We start from the raw sequence: 20,341 nt of genomic DNA, 5'->3' as shown, positions 1-20,341 counted from the left end.
GCTATTAATGTACCTGTATCTTGACTCCCTACTCACCACTTCTCTAAGACTTATCCCTTGCCATCAAGGAAGCTTCAGTAAAGGTGGTATAAGAAGCCACCCAACATACAAAATGATCAGGAAGAGGTACATGATGTTTTACGCCTGAGCACAGATGGACATGGTAGAGCTCAGAGTGGGCTAGAATATGGAGGAGAAGCTCATGAATAAGGTGGTCTCTGAGCTGGATCTCAATGGCTGTAAGACTGGAAGAAGGAGGAGTATTCCAGACAAAGGGGGCATTGTGGAAATGTTTACAGAGTTGGGATGAGCAAGATGTGTAAAGGCTGCTGGGAGAGGTGTAAGGTGTCTACATGGTTCAGGGCCATAAAGGAAGAATAGAAAGCACCACAGAAGAGGCACTTTTGCCTAAATTGTTAATTTCCTTACTTCCCAAAGCCAATTTAAATAAACTTTTCAGTAAGAAATCTTAGGAAGATAGCAATTAGTTCTCTTTGGACATAAAATGCCACTCTGCATCAGACCTGTGGTGCCTGTCTTTACTGAGACACCAAGAGATATTTGTCTCCTAATGCCCTACTTGAAGTTGAGGAATGTCTCCACTCACTCTGACTTTTATTAATCTCCTATCATGACCTTGTTGCCCATGAATTTCTTTCCTTCCCTTTCTCTTTTTCCTTCCTTTCTCCTTTCCTTTCCTTTCCTTTCCTTTCCTTTCCTTTCCTTTCCTTTCCTTTCCTTTCCTTTCCTTTCCTTTTCTCTCTTCTCTTCTCTTCTCTTTTCCTTTCAGGGTCTTACTCTGTCACCCAGGCTGGAGTGCAGTGGCATAATCAAAGCTCACTGCAGTCTCCCCTTCCTGTGCTCGAGTGATCCTACTGAGTAGCTGGGGCTACAGGTGTGTGTGCCATCACGCCCAACTAATTTTTATTATTTATTTATTTATTTTTTTGAGACAGAGCCTTACTCCGTCACCCAGGCTGGAATGAAGTGGCACGATCTCAGCTCACTGCAATCACCTCCCGGGTTCAAGCAATTCTTTTGCCTCTGCCTCCCAAGTAGCTGGAATTACAGGCACATGCCATGATGCCCTGCTAATTTTTGTATTTTTAGTAGAGATGGGGTTTCACCATGTTGGCCAGGCTGGTCTCGGACTCCTGCCCTCAAGTGATCTGCCCACCTCGGACTCCCAAAGTGCTAGGATTATAGGCGTGAGCCATCATGCCTGGCCATTGTAAAATTTTTTGTAGGGACGAGGTTTCACTATGTTGTCCAGGCTGGTCTTGAACTCCTAAGCTCAAGTGATCCCCCAGTCTCAGCATCTCAAAGTGCTGGGACTACAGGTGTGAGCCACCATGCCTGGCTGAATTGAACTTCATACTACTTTTTTGAATCCATCTTCTGCCTGTTAAAAACATTCTTAGCATTGATGTAGGACTTTGCAGATATTCTGTCTCCAGATGCTCCCTGGGACATTAAGTGCAGGGTGACTATATTGTCCCATTGCCTGGGAGAGTCTCACTTTATGCCTGTGTCCAGGCATAATTATAAAAAGTTGTATTTTGAAAGGCATCTTAGTTTTGAAGATAAATTCTATGGTCAGCCTACTTGGGTTATTATTCCTACTTAACAATTTCCAGCACATTGTCTTAGCACCTTTTATGAGTAATGCAGGAATGTTTCTTCTAGATAATTGAGGTGTTGATTATACATTGTTCATTTACATTCCGGGCTGGCTAAAGTCATAGCCATGTCTTCCTCTGTCCCAAGGAGAATCAGGGTAAATGTTTCCCATAGCCTCAGTGATGGGATTTGAGGGATCCCACAGGTCTGAGACAAACCCTAGACAATTATGAATAGAGTTGTTATCGTTGGCAGTTTTCTATTTTCTCAACCAGTACAGGGCCCACAGGAGAAACTGGCATACACACTAGAGATTGAAGTACGGAGGAACCTGCGGCTTTTCACAAGGTGTTTGCCTAGGCCACTTAGGAACCCACCTGTGCTGGCATGGCAGCCAACATGGGCAGGCCGGACATGTCAGGTTCTCACTCGGCACGGTTACTCGGGTTCTTCCTTGATGGGTTCCCTTCACCCATTGGTTTGTTCCATTTTGGGTCTTATCCCTGTCCTTTGTCTTGTCCCCACTGCTCCTCTGTGTTCCTCTGTCTAACACTCATGAGATGACATCTTCGCAGGGCTTCCTTCTCTCTATGTATGAGTGCCTCTGATTTCCTGACTTTGAAAAAGAGACACTTCTCTCCTAATTCTGCATAGAATGTGGGGAACTGGCTTAGTTTTAACAAGACTTGACTGAATGCCCAGGAAATACACAAGTACAACCCAGAGATCAATTGACCACAGCTACTGGAAGCAGTTCTGAGAGCTAGAGGACCTCATCAGATTTGTGCCAATCCCCTGGCACTAAAGGGATCTCCAGGAATCATTGCACATCAGAATCCCATTCAGAGCGTACAGATTCCTTTTGCTCCTCAATTCAAAGCTTGCTTTAGTTTTTGCCCTAGGATGGCCCCCATTTAACATGGTAGATGGTGGGTATCTACTCTCCCTCACCTCTAGGATGCGATGGCCCGGATGAGCTGAGAAGCCATGTAACCCTGGTGGTTCTTCATGCATTTGTGCATTTCCAAAGCCCATGGCCACAGCAATTGATTTCATCCAGGTGGCCTTGTCGCAAGCCCGGGATAATAGCTTTTTATAGTCCTCTGGCCAGACAAAGGAGAAGATGGGGTCTTGCTCCTCTCCTCCCATAGTCCAGGCCTAGCTTTTTGAGGCTCCAAAGCCACACAAAACAGTATAGGCAGATGATGGTATGGATCCCAATGTAAGAGAACCCCACCTGTATTAGTCAGTTTTCACACCGCTACAAAGACATACCCAAGACTGGGTAATTTGTAAAGGAAAGAGATTTAACTGACTCACAGTTCCGCAGGGATTGGGAGCCCTCAGGAAACTTACAATCATAGTGGAAGGGAAGCAAACATGTCCTTCGCATGGTGGCAGCAAGTAGAAGTGCTGAGAAAAAGGGGGAAAAGCCCCTTATAAAACCATCAGATTTCATGAGAACTTGCTCACTATCAGGAGAACAGCATGAGGGTAACCACTTCCACGATTAAATTACCTCCCACTGCATCCCTCCCACCACACGTGGGGCTTATGGGAACAACAATTCACAATGAAATTTGGGTGGGGACACAGCCAAACCATAGCAGCACCCTCCAGATTTCTTTCAGAGGAAGCAAATGGTTCTACAGATTTAATATTATTGGGCCAAACATTTACCATCTCAGCCTGAAACACCTGCCTGTAGGTTAATTCCATCCTTCAGGACTTCAGGACTGCCTCAAGGACCATCTGCATTTCCCTGAATCATGGCTGCGAGGTTCACTGGGCTTCCAGAGTGGTCCCTCAAGCATGCACTGCCTGTCCCATAGACAGTCCCGCTTTTACCCTAGAAGGTAGAGGCTCTTCACAGCCTTCTCAAAGGTGGTTGTTTGGTTCAAAATTTTTTAAGATCCATTCTGCTCAGTAATCTTCATTGTATGACTGTACTTTAAATTACGTGTATGTATTCCACACACGTCTGTATTACATGTTCATAAAATGCACACACACTACATATATTTGTATATACATACTTATTATTTTATTTTATTTATTTATTTATTTATTTATTTATTTATTTTTTGAGATGGAGTCTCACTCTGTCACCCAGCTGGAGTGCAGTGGTGCAATCTCCGTTCACTGCAACCTCCGCCTCCCGGGTTCAAGCGATTCTCCTGCCTCAGCCTCCCGAGTAGCTGGGATTACAGGCACCCACCACCATGCCCCGTAATTTTTTGTACTTTTAGTAGAGACGGGGTTTCACTATGTTGGCCAGGCTAGTCTTGAACTCCTGACCTCGTGATCCGCCCGCCTCTGCCTCCCAAAGTGCTGGGATTACAGGCATGAGCCACCGCGCCCTTCCTTATTTATGTTTTTTTTAAACGGGGTTTCACTCTTGTTGCCCAGGCTGGAGTGCAGTGGCACGATTTTGGCTCACTGCAACCTCTGCCTCCTGGGTTCAAGTGATTCTCCTGCATCAGCCTCCCACGTAGTTGGGATTACAGGTGCTCACTGTAATCCCAGTGAGCAGTAAAGATTAGCTCATTCCTGGCTAATTTTTATATTTTTAGTAGGGATGGGGTTTCACTGTGTCGGCCAGGCTGGTCTTTAAAATCCTGACCTCAGGTGATCCACCTGCCTCTGCCTCCCAAAGTGCTGAGATTACAGGCGTGAGCCACTGTGCCTGGCCTATATATACTTACTTAATGTGGGCACTTCCTATTAATATTTTTAGAGGCTCAATCTGTTTTCAGAAGGGTTTTTAGTCATCGTAGATATTTGTGATATCATTTTTATATCTTTCCCCAAAGATAATAAACAAACAGAAAAGACAAACAGAAATAGCTGAGAGGCCATGAGAGAAGTCTTACATTTATGAAAACTTTTAAAAGAAGTATGAAAAACGAAACAATGTAGGAAGTCTGTCCTGACTTTTTAAGCCAAATTTCTCAAAATATCCTTCTCTTTATAAGTATGAAAAGTGAACCTGTGTCAAGCAATACTTTGAGTAAACCTGTGAAGACAGGCTTTAGGAGTGTGCAACACCTTAGTGTGCAAGGACTTCAGCATTGAGAACATTGAAAATGTTTGGGAAGTTTTGCTAATTTGTTGTCAATAGAAGCAGCATGTTCTCAAGTGACCATCAGTTAATGAGGTGATGCTAGGTACCATGCAGGCAAGGTGAACCAACGTGGGCTCTGTTTCTATCCAGTTAATTATTACTTTTTAATGCAATATACTTATTTATTTATTTATTTTTTGAGACAGAGTCTCGCTCTGTCGCCAGGCTGGAGTGCAGTGGTGCAATCTCGGCTCACTGCAACCTCCGCCTCCCGGTTCAAGCGATTCCCCTGCCTCAGCCTCCCGAGTAGCTGGGACTACAGTCACGCACCACCATGCCTGGCTAATTTTTTTGTATTTCATTAGAGACAGGGTTTCTCCATGTTGGCCAGGATGGTCTCGATCTCCCGACCTCATGATCCACCTGCCTTGGCCTCCAAAAGTGCTCAGATTACAGGCATGAGCCACTGCGCCTGGCCAACGCAACGTACTTATAAGAACAAATTGTGAGGAAACGTCTAGAGAAGGTGACCACAAAGTCATTTTGGGACTGTGTATTCTAGATTTCTGGATACTAATATTTTCCTAACCTGTCAAAGCCTGTTTGAAGTTGTGATGCCTGAACTATGATAATCGAAATAAAAAACTTGGTTACACAATATTTAAAATATGCATAAAATTGGCTGGGCATGGTGGCTCCTGCCTGTAATCCCAGCACTTTGGGAGGCCGAGGCGGGAGGATCACTTGAGACCAGGAGTTCGAGAACAGCCTGGCCAACATGGTGAAACCCCGTCTCTACTAAAACTACAAAAATTAGCTGGGTGTGGTGGCGCGTATATGTAATCCCAGCTACTTGGGGGGCTGGGGCACAAGGATTGCTTGAACCTGGGAGGCAGAGGTTGCAGTGAACCAAGATTATGCCGCTGCAGTCCAGTCTGGGCCACAGAGTGAGACTTTGTCTCAAAAAAAAAAAAAGCATAGAACTATGGAAATGAGTATAAGATTTCATTGTACACAAGATTTGATAAATGTTTTGCAAAATTTGCTCTATTATTATTATTATTATTTTGAGACAGAGTCTCACTCTGTCACCCAGGCTGAAGTGCAGTGGCACGATCTTGGCTCACTGCAACCTCTGCCTCCCGGGTTCAAGTGATTCTTCTGCCTCAGCCTCTCGAGTACCTGGGATTACAGGCACATGCCAACATGCCTGGCTAATTTTTGTATTTTTAGTAGAGATGGGGGTGTCACCATATTGGCCAGGCTGGTCTTGAACTCCTGACCTCGTGATCCACGTGCTTCTGCCTCCCAAAATCCTGGGGTTACAGGCATGAGCCACCATGCCCGGCCTATGTTATTAAGAAAGAAAGAAAATATTATAGGCTGGATGTGGTGGCTCATGCTTGTAGTCCCAGCACTTTGGGAGGCCAAGACAGGGAGATCACTTGAGGTCAGGAGTTTAAGACCAGTCTGGCCAACATGGTGACACCCCGCCTCAATACAGAAATTATCCAGGTGTGATGGCAGGTGCCTGTAATCTCAGCTACTTGGCAGGCTGAGGCCAGAAGATCATGTGAACCCTGGAGGCGGAGGTTGCAGTGAGCTGAGATTGAACCACTGCACTCCAGCCTGGGCAACAGAGTGAGACTCCGTCTAAAAATAAAATCAAATAAAAGTATGGAAATGAATATAATTTTTCTGTACACAAGATTGAATAAGTGTTTTGTGGCATTTGCTCTATGTATTATTAATACATAAATAAAATATTATATAGGTGGTCAGAAGCTCCGTCTCCCTGGCTACCCCTATTTCCCCCCATCCTTTTCCTGAGTTTGGTGTGTTTCTTTCCATGCATCTTGGTATACTTTTACTGTATGTATACATATGCGTAACAGTGTTTCTTAATGCTTCATAGATTTCAATATTTATATAAGTATAAATAACGTTGAGAAAAAAGCAGTTTGCCAAAAATATTCTTCATATATTCTGACAGCTAAGCATTTGCTGGTTTTATGCATTATAAATTTCATTTTCAAGCCTGTGTCTTGTCTACTGTCTTTTTTTATGGTAGCTATGTACATATAATTTAAAATTGGGTAAAGTTATATTGATTGTTCTTTATGGTTATTATTTTGCACCTTGTTTAATAAATCCCCTATCTTTAGATCAGTGAAATAGCCCCCTATATTTTCCAGTTGAAGTTTTAAAGGTTTTTTTGTTTGTTTGTTTTTTATATATTTTTTATTATACTTTAAGTTGTGGGTTATATGTGCAGAACGTGCAGTTTCGTTACATAGGTATACACATGCCCTGGTGGTTTGCTGCACCCATCAACCCACCACCTACATTAGGTATTTCTCCTAATGCTGTCCCTCCCCTACTCACCCCTGCCCCTGACAGGCCCCAGTGTGTGATGTTCCCCTCCCTGTGTCCATGTGTCCTCATTGTTCAACTCTCACCTATAAGTGAGAACATGTGGTGTTTGGTTTTCTGATCTTGTGATAGTTTGCTGAGAATGATGCTTTCCAGCTTCATCCATGTCCCTGCAAAGGACATGAACTCATCCTTTTTTATGGCTGCATGGTATTCCATGGTGTATATGTGCCACATTTTCTTAATCCAGTCTATCATTGATGGACATTTGGGTTGGTTCCAAGTCTTTGCTATTGTGAATAATGCCGCTTTAAAGGTTTTAATTCGTATTTAGCTCTTTAAGCCATCTAGATTTACTTTTGTATAGTGTGAGGTGTGAGGGATCCAAACCTACTCTTTTTCCTGATAGTGGAACTCATTTCAGTTGCCCTAGAATCAATTCTTTTCTCTCTCTTTTCCCCACTGACTCCTAGTAGTCCCCTTGGTCTTACAAATCTTTTGTTGTAAAACTATCTATGAATGTGGCTTTGTAATGATGAGGCTTTTTAATTTTTACTCTTGACAGAGCTGAGGAAACTTTTTAAAGTCATATTCATTAATTTCGATATTTTGTTTTAAAATTAAAAATTAGATACAAATGAATGTTCATATTAGAAAAAAATGCTCACTTAGTGAAAATAACTTAATCATTGATGCAAAAATACTTATAATATTTATTTCTCCTTTCCAGTTAGAGGCTATATTTATTCATCAATTTATTCCATATTTATTGCTACCTACTATGTATGAATAGCTGCTCTAGGACATAAAGATCATTCAATGACAAATACAGTGTGTCAATGATACTGCAATCCATATTCAACTATGATTAGTCCCATTTTGTTAGATGGCTAAAACTGTGCGGCTTAACTTGATACTGTGGAGTCAGATTGGTGATCAAGTAAGATGCATATCTTATCAATTATCAATAAACCCAACAGAGAATGTGTACCCATGCTGCATGCCTACTCCAAGAGGACCGAGACTAGGGCAGGTGATAACTGGGTGGGGCCTTTGAGGATTTCCAGCATTTGTGACTCCAAAGTAGCCAGGAGGAGGAGGACTTGGGTAATGCAGGTAAGCTGCTCCCTGGTAGAAGCCTGGGGTTCCAAAGCAGAAATTGAATTCTAAGACACCAGCACAGGGATGGAATTGAGAGACAAAGCAGCCCTCAGAGGGCAAGGGCGGGAGCAAAGCGAAAGGATCTGAGGTGGTTGCTCAAGTGCCTGGTGCTGATTTTGCTTGGCCTTAGGTGTTTCTTATGAGGCTTGGGAGGACCAGCCTGCCCTAAAGTCCTGAGGTCTCAGTGGATGGTGGCCATGTGCTTTATTCCCTTGCCTCACTGCATTTTGTTTTGTCAGACTTGAGTGCTGCCTACACTAAATTCATAGTCTTGTAGAAAGGCTGTTGGTAAAGCTTTCAACACACTGCCTTTAAAGAGGAGACACTTGACAATTTCCTTTTGCCTCATTTTCTTTTAGGTTTTGTGAATGATTCTGTGACTAAGTCTATTGTGGCTTTGCGCTTAACTCTGGTGGTGAAGGTCAGCACCTGTGTGCCGGGGGAGAGTCATGCAAATGACTTGGAGTGTTCAGGAAAAGGAAAATGCACCACGAAGCCGTCAGAGGTAAGGGGATGCCTGGTAGCTTGTAAATACACATATTTACATGAATATTTACCTGAATAAATACATAAGTATGTATGTGTTCTTACCCCTTTCATCCTTGCTCTATCTATCTATCTATCTATCTATCTATCTATCTATCTATCTATCTATCTGTCTGTCTCAAGCCAAGTTGATATATACGTTCTTTTTGTTTTTGAGATGGGGTCTCGCTCTGTTGCCCAGGCTGGAGTGCAGTGGTGTGATCTTGACTTACTGCAACCTCTGGCTCCTGGGTTCAAGTGATTCTCCTGTTTCAGCCTCCTGAGTAGCTGGGACCACAGGCACACACCACAATGCCCTGCTAATTTTTGTATTTTTAGTAGAGATGGGGTTTTGCCATGTTGGCCAGGCTGGTCTGGAACTCCTGGCCTCAAGCCATCCCCCCGCCTTGGCCTCCCACAGTGCTGAGATTACAGGCATGCGCCACTGTGCCTGGCCTGATAGATAAAATTTAACTATTACAAGATTCTCTCTATTTTTCTAATTCCTTGTTGCCCCCTTTCAGCCCAATTAAATCCCTTGCTCATAAACTTAAGGGAGTAGTTTTAAAACTGAATGGTGGTTGGACATAGGACATGAGTATTTAGGGACATCAGGACTGAAGATTTCAGTTTGGGACTTATCTGAATATGAATGGAATTAAAACCACTGGGATGGGGAAAGTGCACTGTATACATTAGCAAGAGTGGAAGGGAAGAAAACAGGTGCATTTGCTAAAGAGGTCCCCAGAATGTACAGCTTCAATTATATGCCAGTATGCAACATATAGATATTTAAATCTCCATATGACTTTCAAAGTAATTGTAATGCATTTGTGTAGTGATAGATCCTCTTGCTTTGGTATAAAGTAGAGATTTTGTGAGAAGTAGTGGTCATTATATCTAGTAGTACAATCAAGAGAAATGGAAGAAACAAAAGGTAAACACAGTCATTCACTTACCCGTTTTGGGGACTGCTGCTTGCCAACGTGGTAATTTCCTCCTTAGTCTTCGCATTTCCCTGGCTATGATAATAGAGTTACAGACGTCAGAGAAAAGTAAGAGAAGAAACCGAGAAGAGGCATGGATGAGATGACGCATTAACTTTGCTCTTTGTGGAGCCGGCATCAGAAACACTATGATGGAACCCTGAGCCCTGTTCCACTTTTTCTTCAGCAGATGTGGCCAGGGCATGGGGGCAAGGCCCGAGTACAGCTTCCTCCTCTGCCTCCTGTTTTCTGTTTCCAGGCAGCAGTTTGGGAGTCAGATGAACAAAGGACCACAGCAGTCATTGAGGTCAAAGTTCATCGGTATAGAACTCTCTTAAAATATATATGTTTTTTGAGATGGAGTCTTGCTGTGTCACCCAGGCTGGAGTGCAGTGGCGCCATCTCGGCTCACTGCAACCTCACCTTCTGGGTTCAAGCGTTTCTCCTGCCTCAGCCTCCCAAATAGCTGGGATTACAGGCATGTGCCGCTGTGTCCAGCTAATTTTTGTATTTTTAGTAGAGACGGGGTTTCACCATGTTGGCCAGGCTGGTCTCAAACTCCTGACCTCAAGTGATCTCCCTGCCTCAGCCTCCCAAAGTGTTGGGATTACAGGTGTGAGCCACTGCACCTGGCCTAGAGCTTCCTTAAAATATTTTACAGGTGGATCCAGGGTCCACCTGAAGATCTCTAACAAGGAAGACTTCATACCTTACAAGGGGGGCCTGTTCCATTAGGGGACATCTATTCCCCTCACCACTCGCTACATCCATCTCCAGCACCTTTTCTTTATTTTCCTCTCTAGTTATACACATATTTCTATTGGAGTTAATGTTCAGTGACAGTGGATTCCCAAACCCCAAAAGAGCATGGTTTGTTTGAGATTTTGAGGGTAGCACAGGTAGGTTTTCTTTGGTGATGCCTTCTTGTGGGAACGTCAGCACATTGGGTACTAGTGGACTTTGACAAGTGAGAGGAGGGGGACTGACAGAAGGAATATTGGCAGAAGCTTTCAAGTACTGTTCTTGTCATCTTAGAAAACCTGTGACTTTCCTGTTAGCTGTAATATTGCAGCTGCTTAAATATAGCATTTTCCGGCCAGGTGCAGTGGCTCACTCCTGTAATCCCAGCACTTTGGGAGGCTGAAGCTGGTGGATCACCTGAGGTCAATAGTTCGAGACCAGCCTGGCCAACATGGTGAAACCCTGTCTCTACTAAAAATACAAAAAATTAGCCAGGCGTGGTGGTGGGCACCTGTAATCCCAGCTACTCGGGAGGCTGAGGCAGGAGAAATGCTTGAATCCAGAAGGCGGAGGTTGCAGTGAGCCAAGATTGTGCCATTGGACTCCAGCCTGGGCAACAAGAGCTGAACTCTATCTCAAAAAATAAATAAATAAATAAAATATATAAATATATTTAATAAAAATTAATAAATAGATATATAGCATTTTCCTGTAGGATATTCCTTGGAGGAGGCAGAATGTGGTCAGGAACCCGAAAGCATAGTGAAAGTAATGATTTCTGCTAAATCTTTGAAAAAGAACACAAATGGAAACTGAAGCCCAAACTCTCCCTACTTCTGGGAGTGAGGTGAGCCACTAGAGTGAGGCCAGGAAGTGCAGAGCCAGGAGGCTCCTTCCAGGAGGCCAAGCCTGCCCTTTACATCCCGTGCCCTCCTGTCTATGCCACTTTGGACCAGTCTGCTCTTCTTCCCGAGGAGAAACCTCATGTATCAACATACTTTATGGGGAAAAAATGTGAAGGACACTCAGTGTTCTTCTATGAGAGTCATGGCTAGGGAGGGGTAAAATAACTGGAGAAAAGAAGAGGAGGCTAAGGAGAACATATTTTTTTTTCTTTTTTAATTTTAATTTTATTTTTAGAATTAATTAAGTATAGGAAAATGTGAGGTTTGAGTGTAAGGGCAAGCGGGGTGGTGTGTGTGTATAGTTGTGAATTTTCTGATTAGAGATGATGGTCGATGCTGCTATGGAGATGAGACTAATAGGAAGAATTTTATAGAGAAGCAAAGGGGGCAAGAATTGGAAAGATGCATAGTTAGGTAATGGAAGAAAGAGCAGGCATCAATACTCAGTTTTGTCATAGTTAACTCTTCAGTCAGCTCACATTTCAATATAATTTCTTTTTCATATGCAGGACTTGTCTATGGGAGAACGTATTTGATAAGGAGGTGCCAGAAGAGAGGAAGGGTGAGAGACTAAGAAAAGCCACTGGCAGGGGGTGGAGGAGGGGCAGGCCTTCCTGCCTTCTGAGTGAGCCTTCGGGGAGGAGGAGGAGACACACAGATCTTCCCCTAGGCCTTCTCAGGCTTCCCAGTGAATAATTTTGAGGTCTGATTAGCTCTGAAAAAGTTAATATTGGCACGAGAGAAGTGTCCTGTAAGATGAACCAGAATTTTTGATTGATAAAGTGGTGAGATTCATTGTGAGCTTTCTTTTATTACGGGTGGCCCTTCTGGAGAAACGTTGATTCTGTAAGGCGGTCGTCATGTTGTTTTAATGTGTGTGTGTTGTGGGCTTCTCTGCAGGTAAGCTCTAGCTAGAAGGCTCTGCCTGGAAGCTTCAAATGGACTCATTGAAAAGGCAATAGAGGTAGGTGTTTAGCACCGGGCAGGTAACTTGGCCAGCCTTGTCAAATGTGAAAAAAAGTGAATCAAAAGCCGTGGTGAAGAATCCAAATCAGTTTTAGCAGATCCTTTCAGAGGCAGCGCATCTCCATCAGGGGTAGCAGCTTCTTCTTGTTCTTCTTCTTTTTTTTTTTTTTTTTTTTTTAATACTTTAAGTTTTAGGGTACATGTGCATGATGTGCAGGTTTTTTAAGAGCTTCTGGTGCCTCTGAGCTAACACCTCCTCCTTCCGTGTTGCCTCCCAGTTCCACCTCAGGTGTTTCTAGTAGAGCCTCGGCTGTCATTGATTCTGTATTGCCCTTCAGTGAATTTAAGGAAACTGTGGCAATAATCTTATCTGAGCCATTATTATTACCCCTCAGTGACTCTAAGCAAATGATTAGGCTGGAATGACCACATCCATTTCATTCTAAGACGCACCACCTTGGCGCACACTGTTAAGTTGAAGAGAAATGTCTGGGGGGACTTTAACTCCCTAAGGCAGGAACAGAGGGAATGGAAAAGCTTTTTTTTTTTTTTGTGCCTACTTGGTTTCCTGTGACTTTTTATGATTGTTGCAATGGCTGTTTCAGTGTCTTAGAAGTAGCTTTCTAGCAATGAAAGACTGTTGTCATCACGTTTTTTTTCTTTTTACTGTTTCCTAAAATTAGAAGTTATATAGTCCAACCTTCCACCCAATGTAAGAATCCACTCCATAGCACAAAACAAATAGAACTGTATTTTGTGATTTAATTTTATTGTTTCTAATCATTTTTATGTCTTTTTATTAGATCATCCATCAAAATAAAAGCAATTCTGTTATTTCCACCCCGCTTTCATTTGGTAATGGAACTCATTTCTTTTCTGTCAGAGGCACTTGGGCGAGGGCGTATTTCACAATCCCGAGCTGATGGGTGGTTTGTGATAAAGCTCAAGCTTGCTGTTCTTGATATTGCAGTATTTGGGGGAAGGTCTTTATAAATGTTTACTTCAACATCGCAAGGAGCTCTCTGTTCTTGAAAACTGCTTTCGTGTTACCAAGGGTTGATTCTGATCTTTCCTTTTCCTTAAAAAAAGCTTTAGATCTCTCTCTGAACTTGCTCATCAAGGTTGTTAGGCTACCAGCTGCGGCCTATCGGTGATTGACTCCTTAATTACCTCACAGGTGAGTGTCAGGGCATCAGCACGGGGCTCTTGGTTGGTTTAGGCCTTAATTCTTCTTTAGATCCAAATTAGATTCCATGGACTATGTCTCTCTAGGTCAAGAAATTTGTATTTGGAGGAACAGGAACATTGGATGGAGATTATATATATTATATATTAATTATATAATACAGATTGTATATAATTAATATATAAATATAAACATAAAGTATATATAAATATAAATATAATTTATAAATATAAATATAAATATAATATATATACATAGAAATATATAAATATAATTTATAAATATAAATATAAATGTAATTTTTATATACATATAAATATATATAAATGTAAATTATATATAATCACATATATATATATGATTTGTTTTAAGGAACTGGCTCATGCAATTGTGGAGTCTTGGCAAGTGCGATATCTAATGGGGGAGGCCTATAGACTGGAGACTCAGGAAAGAGTTGCAGTTTGAGTCCAAAGGCTGTCTGCATGCAGAATCCCATCTTGCATAGTGGAGGTCAGGCTTTTGTTCTCTTTGGGTCTTTAACTGATTGGATGAGGGCACTCACATTATGAAGGGCAATCTGCTTATCTGCTTTTCTTAGCCCATTTATGCTGGAGGATACAATTTTTTTGAATTTTTGTATGAGTGAATAATCAGACCTTGGCAATGACCTTGAGCAGTAGGATATAAATAACTCCCACAGGCTTAGCGTTCCAATAATGGAACACTAGATATATTAAACTTACTGATTTCAGTGTAAACCTCATCCAAAAACACCTTCACAGAAACATCCAGAATGATGTTTGACCAAATATCTGGGCACTGTGGCACAGCCAAGTTGATACATAAAATTCACCACCGCAAGATTCTCTCTCTTCTTCTAATTCCCTATTGCCCCCTTTCTACCCAGTTGAGTCCCTTTCCCCCAAAGTTAGGTTTTCCCCTGGCAAAAAGTTATATTCCAGGTCCTTTGCTCAGCTGTGGATGCCTTTTGTTGGGCAGCAGGGTGATTCTGATGCCGGAGCAGATTGTGGACAACAATTCTGAAAACAGAGGCCTCAGAAAAATGCTTCTCGTCTCCCCCTTCCCACTGACTCCCTAAAGGATAGGCACAACATCTTTTCATCCAAGGATTATGTTGTTAATCATTTCAAGTCCACATGGAGTTAGTAATAAAGATAAATGCTAGGCAGTGATATAATGGTTCAATAACAATCCCATAGTTTTCCTGTTGATTGGCTCTGGCCTATGTTGATAGGTAAATGGGATCAGGCCTCCACTCTGAGAAGACTCCCTAGAAACCTCACTGTCTCTTGCCTTAGGAATCCACCATCCTTAATCTATTGGGATCGGATACCAGAGCTGACTACTGAGACGTTGTTTTGAGAGACAATTGAGCTGGCATCATTTTCAAACCTTCTAGAGCCCAGGGGTGGGCCTATCTCTGAGAGAAGCTCTTCCATTTCTGGCCCCTGACGAGTCCTGACTTCTGTGACATCTCTTCCTACCTTTGGAATTTGAAGGCTCAAGCTCTGGGAAGTCCTACTCTTCCTACCTACAACTGAGTTCTTTCAGTTGGGTTTGGTTTATTGGAAATGATCAATGACTCGAACCAGTTACTTTGTCCATTGCTTGATAATACCCACTGTCCTTGTTCTATAGCCCATGTGGCCAAGTTGGGAGACACTGTCCTTTCAGGTCCATGTCTGCCTTATATCTATTTTCTCCTGTTCCGAAACCATGTGCCTCCTTTTTAGGGCTCCCTGTAAATTGTCATTTCTTGGGCTTCTCTATTTCCAGGCTCACTCACTGAGTGACACACACACCATAGCTGATGTACGAGCAGCTACTTCAGTGTCTGACCCCAGCCCCTCTCACAACCCCTGCACCCCCAGTTCCACCCTCAGATCTCTGTGGTTTTGCTCATGCTGTTCCCCATCTGGAATGCTTATTGCCTCACTGGCCCTGCTCCCCCTGAGTCTCTACCACTTACCCTTCCACCTCCCCAACTATTTTTCAGGCTCAGCTCAAAATCTTCCTGCTTCTAGAAGCTGTCCCTAATCTCCAATGGGAAGTAGGTCCCTCCTCTGAAGTACTGTAGAATTTTCCTTCTGTTGTGGGAACACATGACTTTTGATTTATGCTTATATGTCTTTATATTCATTATTTTTTGCATTCCCTTCATTGCAGAGTTATTGAGCACCTGCTGTGTGTCTGGTACCCTCTAGGCTCTGGAGGATACATACTGGTCTAGCAAGACATAGCCTCTGAGAAGCAGTTACAAGGCTGCAGGGACAGGGTGCTGGATGAGTAACTCATAGATTAGAGAGCAGTGTGTTGTGTGCTGTGGGAGAGGTTTGCAAGTACATTTCTGAGAGCCCAGAGAAATGTCTGACTCAGATGTGAGATCATGGAGAACCTCCTTTGGGATCTCGGAAGGTGAGCTCTTCGACATTAGTGACTGTGCCTGGTTCATTCAGTATCTGTCGTAACAACTAGCATGGTGCTTTCCAAATGGGATGCTCAGGAACTGTCTATGAACTGGACGAGAAAAACAATTAAAAGAACGGAAATAATATAGGAATCCCGTTGTCTGAGTTTTGAGTTAGATATGTACTTTAAGTTCGATACTTGCTAAATATGGGAGCAAGGAAAGTAAACGGTGAATTTAGTTTTACAAAATAGTGAGAAAATATTCTCTGATCTAAGGCCATCTCACAGATTGTGTGACCCAGAAAGTTGTAGTAACCCTTTGGGAATATTTTAAGCAGCATTGCCAGTTCTTCCCTATCATTTCAAAAAGAAGTAGGTCAGGAAAATTTGAACCCATGGATCTTTGATGCTATCCTCTGTTGGTCTGAAAGCATCAGTGAACTCCCCTTCAGATTCGGAAGTGGGAATGTACAGAAGTGCAAGAGAAGATGTCATCTTCACTCACCCATCGCTTCCCTGAGAACTCATTCCTCTACATCATTAATGCAACACAAAGGTCCTCATGAGACATTGAAAAGGCACTGTGACCTGGTTGGCTTATAAGAAAGGAATAGGATGGGAGAGGAGTCGAGGGAGCCCACAAAGAATCAAAGGAAAGACCTTTCCTGCATCCTTTTCAGCACCAAAACTGCAGCTTGCAAGGAGGACATCAGAACATACAGTTACTTTGTAATCGTTCTGTTCAGTGTGTGGTGAGCTTAGGTGCCCAGAGCTCTGCCAGCACTCTGGAGGAATTTCTCCTTTCGCTAGGGAAGAAAGCAGTGAGAGGGGGTGCAGAGTGGGATAGTGGATGGGAAATACTTGATAAACCAGTGGCAAGTGTTATTACAGATAAAAGAGGCTAATTTATTATAAGAAATTATTTTTCTAGGGCCAGGCATGGGGGCTCACGCCTGTAATCCCAGCACTTTTGGAGGCTGAGGCGGGCAGATCACCTGAGGTGGGGAGTTCGAGACCAGCCTGACCAACATGGAGAAACCCCATCTCTACTAAAAATACAAAATTACCACAAAAAATGATACCTATGTGACATAATGCTTATGTTAGTCTGATTTATTCATTCCACAGTATATACTTAAAATTTATTCTTAGCAATTTTCAAGTATACATCATCATTAACTACAGTCACCAGGTGGTACATTAAATCTCTTGAACTTAAAAAAAAAACCAAAAAACAAAATTAGCCAGGCAGGGTGATGCATGCCTATAATCCCAGCTACTCAGGAGGCTGAGGCAGGATAATTGCTTGAACCCAGGAGGCGGAGGGTTTGGTGAGCCGAGATTGCACCATTGCACTCCAGCCTGGGCAACAAGAACAAAACTCTGTGTCAAAAAATATATATATATTTTTCTAAGAGATGAGGGAAACCCTTTCTTTTGACTAAATAGCTTTATGACAGTGTTCATTAAACATTTCTGAGTCAGAGAGTGATGCTCCAGACTTAATGCTAACGTGAAGATGTCTGAGATATGTTTATTTGCTAATAGCAGGGTGATCTCTTCCACAGATTTTACTTGCAGAAACTGCTTTGTGGACCTCTGAGAGAGAAAGTACTTTTATGAGTAATAAAAGTACAATAATAATTATTAGAAACACATTAACCATAGAGATCATAAAAGTAAGTGCAGCCCAGCTGTTGCTTTTTTTTAATGGGTAAAGAATAAGCCTGTCTAGAATTTCATTGGCTTGTGTTTGAATTATAATTCTTGGCACTAATGTAATTAAAAAGCCATTGCTGCATTTATGTTACAGAACAGAAGGATGATTGTATCATCGCCTGCACAGAAAATGCAATCACGTATTTGAATCATTTATTGTGAATTAAAAAATAATTCTGCTAGATGACGAGTTAGTGGGTGCAGCGCACCAGCATGTCACATGTACACATATGTAACTAACCTGCACATTGTGCACATGTACCCTAAAACTTAAAGTATAATAATAATAATAAAAAAAAGAAAAAATAAAAATGAAATGACCTCCCAAAGGATAGACATCTTGTCATGTTTCTATTTTAGAAGGTTGAAATGTATGTCCCATGCGGACAGTTATAGAAGCATTGGGGAATGTTGGTGGCATGTTAAATATATTAGGGCGAGGATTGTATCATGGGTGACATTTTCAGGGTCAGAGAATTTAGAGTAGAAGGGGATTTTAGAGGTCTCTCCACCTATTTTATTTTAAAAACCAGGAAATCAAGGTCTAAGAGATATTTAAGCCATTTATCCAAGGCCCAAGAGCTAATTTATGGTAAAGGCAGGACAAGAATGAAGGGAGATTTCTGGACTTTTCTCTGGGGTTCCTACTGCTGAGCAACACTGCGTCTAATGCCTTCCACCCCCAACAGTGTCCTCTAGGAGGATATTCAGGATTATAGCAGCCTTTGTAGCCCATTCAGTGTCCTTATGCAAAGTTTTAATGTTCACTACGAGAAAAAACAGGTAGCAGGTAGAAATACATTTTTGGGTTTTTTTTGGCGGGGTCGGGGGTTGACCTTATGGCATTTTGGTGCAGCATTCTCAAACCTTAATGTGCACGTGAATCATATGAGGATCTTGTTAAATGCAGAATGTGGCCAGAGGGTCTGGGATGGCCCCGAGATGCTACGCAAGCGATGCCTACGCTGCCAGCCTGGGGACCACGGACCTTACACCAACGCACTAAAGGCAGGGGTCTCATGCCTTTCAGAGAGACTTAGAAGATTCAGCCCCCTCTCTTCCATGGTCTTATTTGGCATGTGTTGTATTGGGGCACAAAACTCCCTGGGTTTCTCTGTCTCCAGAGCAAAGTTTGAGAAAATGAGGGTACAGGTGAAATCAGTAATTTGGGGAAAGATAATTCCCATGGGTGTGGCCTGCAGCCTTCATACGCCTCCAGGAACTGTGTGTGGCCCGATTTCACACTTCATTTGCTACAGATTTTAAGTTTTTACAAAGAGGAGAGACACTCATGTCATAACTGTATGGGAGACATAACTATTGTTCTTAGATTTTAATTCATAATGTTTAACATACGGAAATAAGCCTCTGGCTGGACTTTTATGCCCAAGAGCAGAAAATGATCGCTTTGGAGCTTGGTGGGTCAGCTTTCCTTGTTCTTCCTCCCCCTGGAATGCTTATGCCTTTGTCCTATTTTTCAGTTCATAAGTCAGTGTGTATGTGAGAGCCACTGGAAATAAATGGCTGTGCCTGGGGTGGGTGCCCGTATGGGGCTGCTGCCTCATTACCCCTCTTTAGGGACCTGAAAACCATCTGCTTGCTCCCAAAGAGGGGTCTCTTCCACTTATCACCTTGGAGGATTCATTCATTTTCATTCTCTCATCCAGTGTTTCGTGAGCATCTTTTCTCTGTCAGGCACAAACTAAGCCCCAGCCAAACCAGGGTGAGGACACAGATGTGTCCCTGCTGCCCTGATGTTTCATGTCAGAAAACTGTCATTGGAAGCTACTGACCTCCCTGCTTATCTGAGGCCTAAATCTCCTGTAAACCATTTCCAACCTCCTCAGCCTTCCTCAGCCTCTAACTATGTATCTAGCCAATGACCGTCAGATGCAAGTTGGTACTTCTTTCAGATTTTGAGGGAAAAACTTTTAGCATTTCCCCACCATGGTCTTCGGTCCTCTGCACCCACTCCAAATATGAATTTAAATTATAAGGGGACTCATCTGTTTCCATGAAGTCTGATGAGATTAGACCTTTAGTTTGTCTCATGGTAATTGCTCCATTCCTTCTTTGAACTCATCTTAGATTTTAAAAATCAGTCTGGGCCGGGCACGGTGGCTCACGCCTGTAATCCCAGCACTTTGGGAGGCTGAGGCGGATGGATCACCTGAGGTCAGGAGTTTGAGAACAGCCTGGCCAACATGGTGAAACCCCATCTCAACTAAAAATACAACAATTAGCTGGATGTGGTGGTGCACACCTGTAATCCCAGCTACTGGGGAGGCTGAGGCAGGAGAGTCGCTGGAACCCGGGAGGTGGAGTTTACAGTGAGCCAAGATCATGCCACTGTACTCCAGCCTTGGCAACAGAGTGAGACTCTGTCTCAGAAAAAAAAAAAAAAAATCAGTCTGGCTTTACAACATCTCCTTCCAAGTTGTGGGGTGTCAAGTGGCTTCTGAGTGACCAGTTACATGTGTCTGAGGTTGCTGCTATTAGAGGATAGTATAGTAGCACTTTTTCGAAGCACCAGTGGACTCTGGGCATTGGCAACTAATGAGTCTTAATGGCAGGCAGAGGCTTTCTCCAAGGTATTAGTTGAGATCTACTGGCCCTCTGGACAAACATTACCGCCCTCACTGGACTTCCATAGTGCTTTTGTTTT

General features: G+C 42.8%; 1 protein-coding gene across 3 annotated transcripts in view; it reads left to right on the top strand.

Moving 5' to 3' along the window:
- Window positions 1-20,341, top strand: part of DNER (delta/notch like EGF repeat containing) — a 355,847-nt gene that overhangs the window by 158,855 nt on the left and 176,651 nt on the right. For all 3 annotated transcript variants that reach the window (XM_004033309.5, XM_019022784.4, XM_055380616.1), the window contains exon 5: window positions 8,578-8,723. In XM_004033309.5, the coding sequence (XP_004033357.1) occupies window positions 8,578-8,723 (146 nt within the window). The remainder of the gene's footprint in view (window positions 1-8,577; window positions 8,724-20,341) is intronic.

The sequence above is a fragment of the Gorilla gorilla genome, chromosome 11 (genome assembly GCF_029281585.2).
Source record: "Gorilla gorilla gorilla isolate KB3781 chromosome 11, NHGRI_mGorGor1-v2.1_pri, whole genome shotgun sequence".
In the NCBI taxonomy this organism is placed as follows: Eukaryota; Metazoa; Chordata; class Mammalia; order Primates; family Hominidae; genus Gorilla; species Gorilla gorilla.
This window is presented reverse-complemented; position numbering and strand designations above follow the sequence as displayed.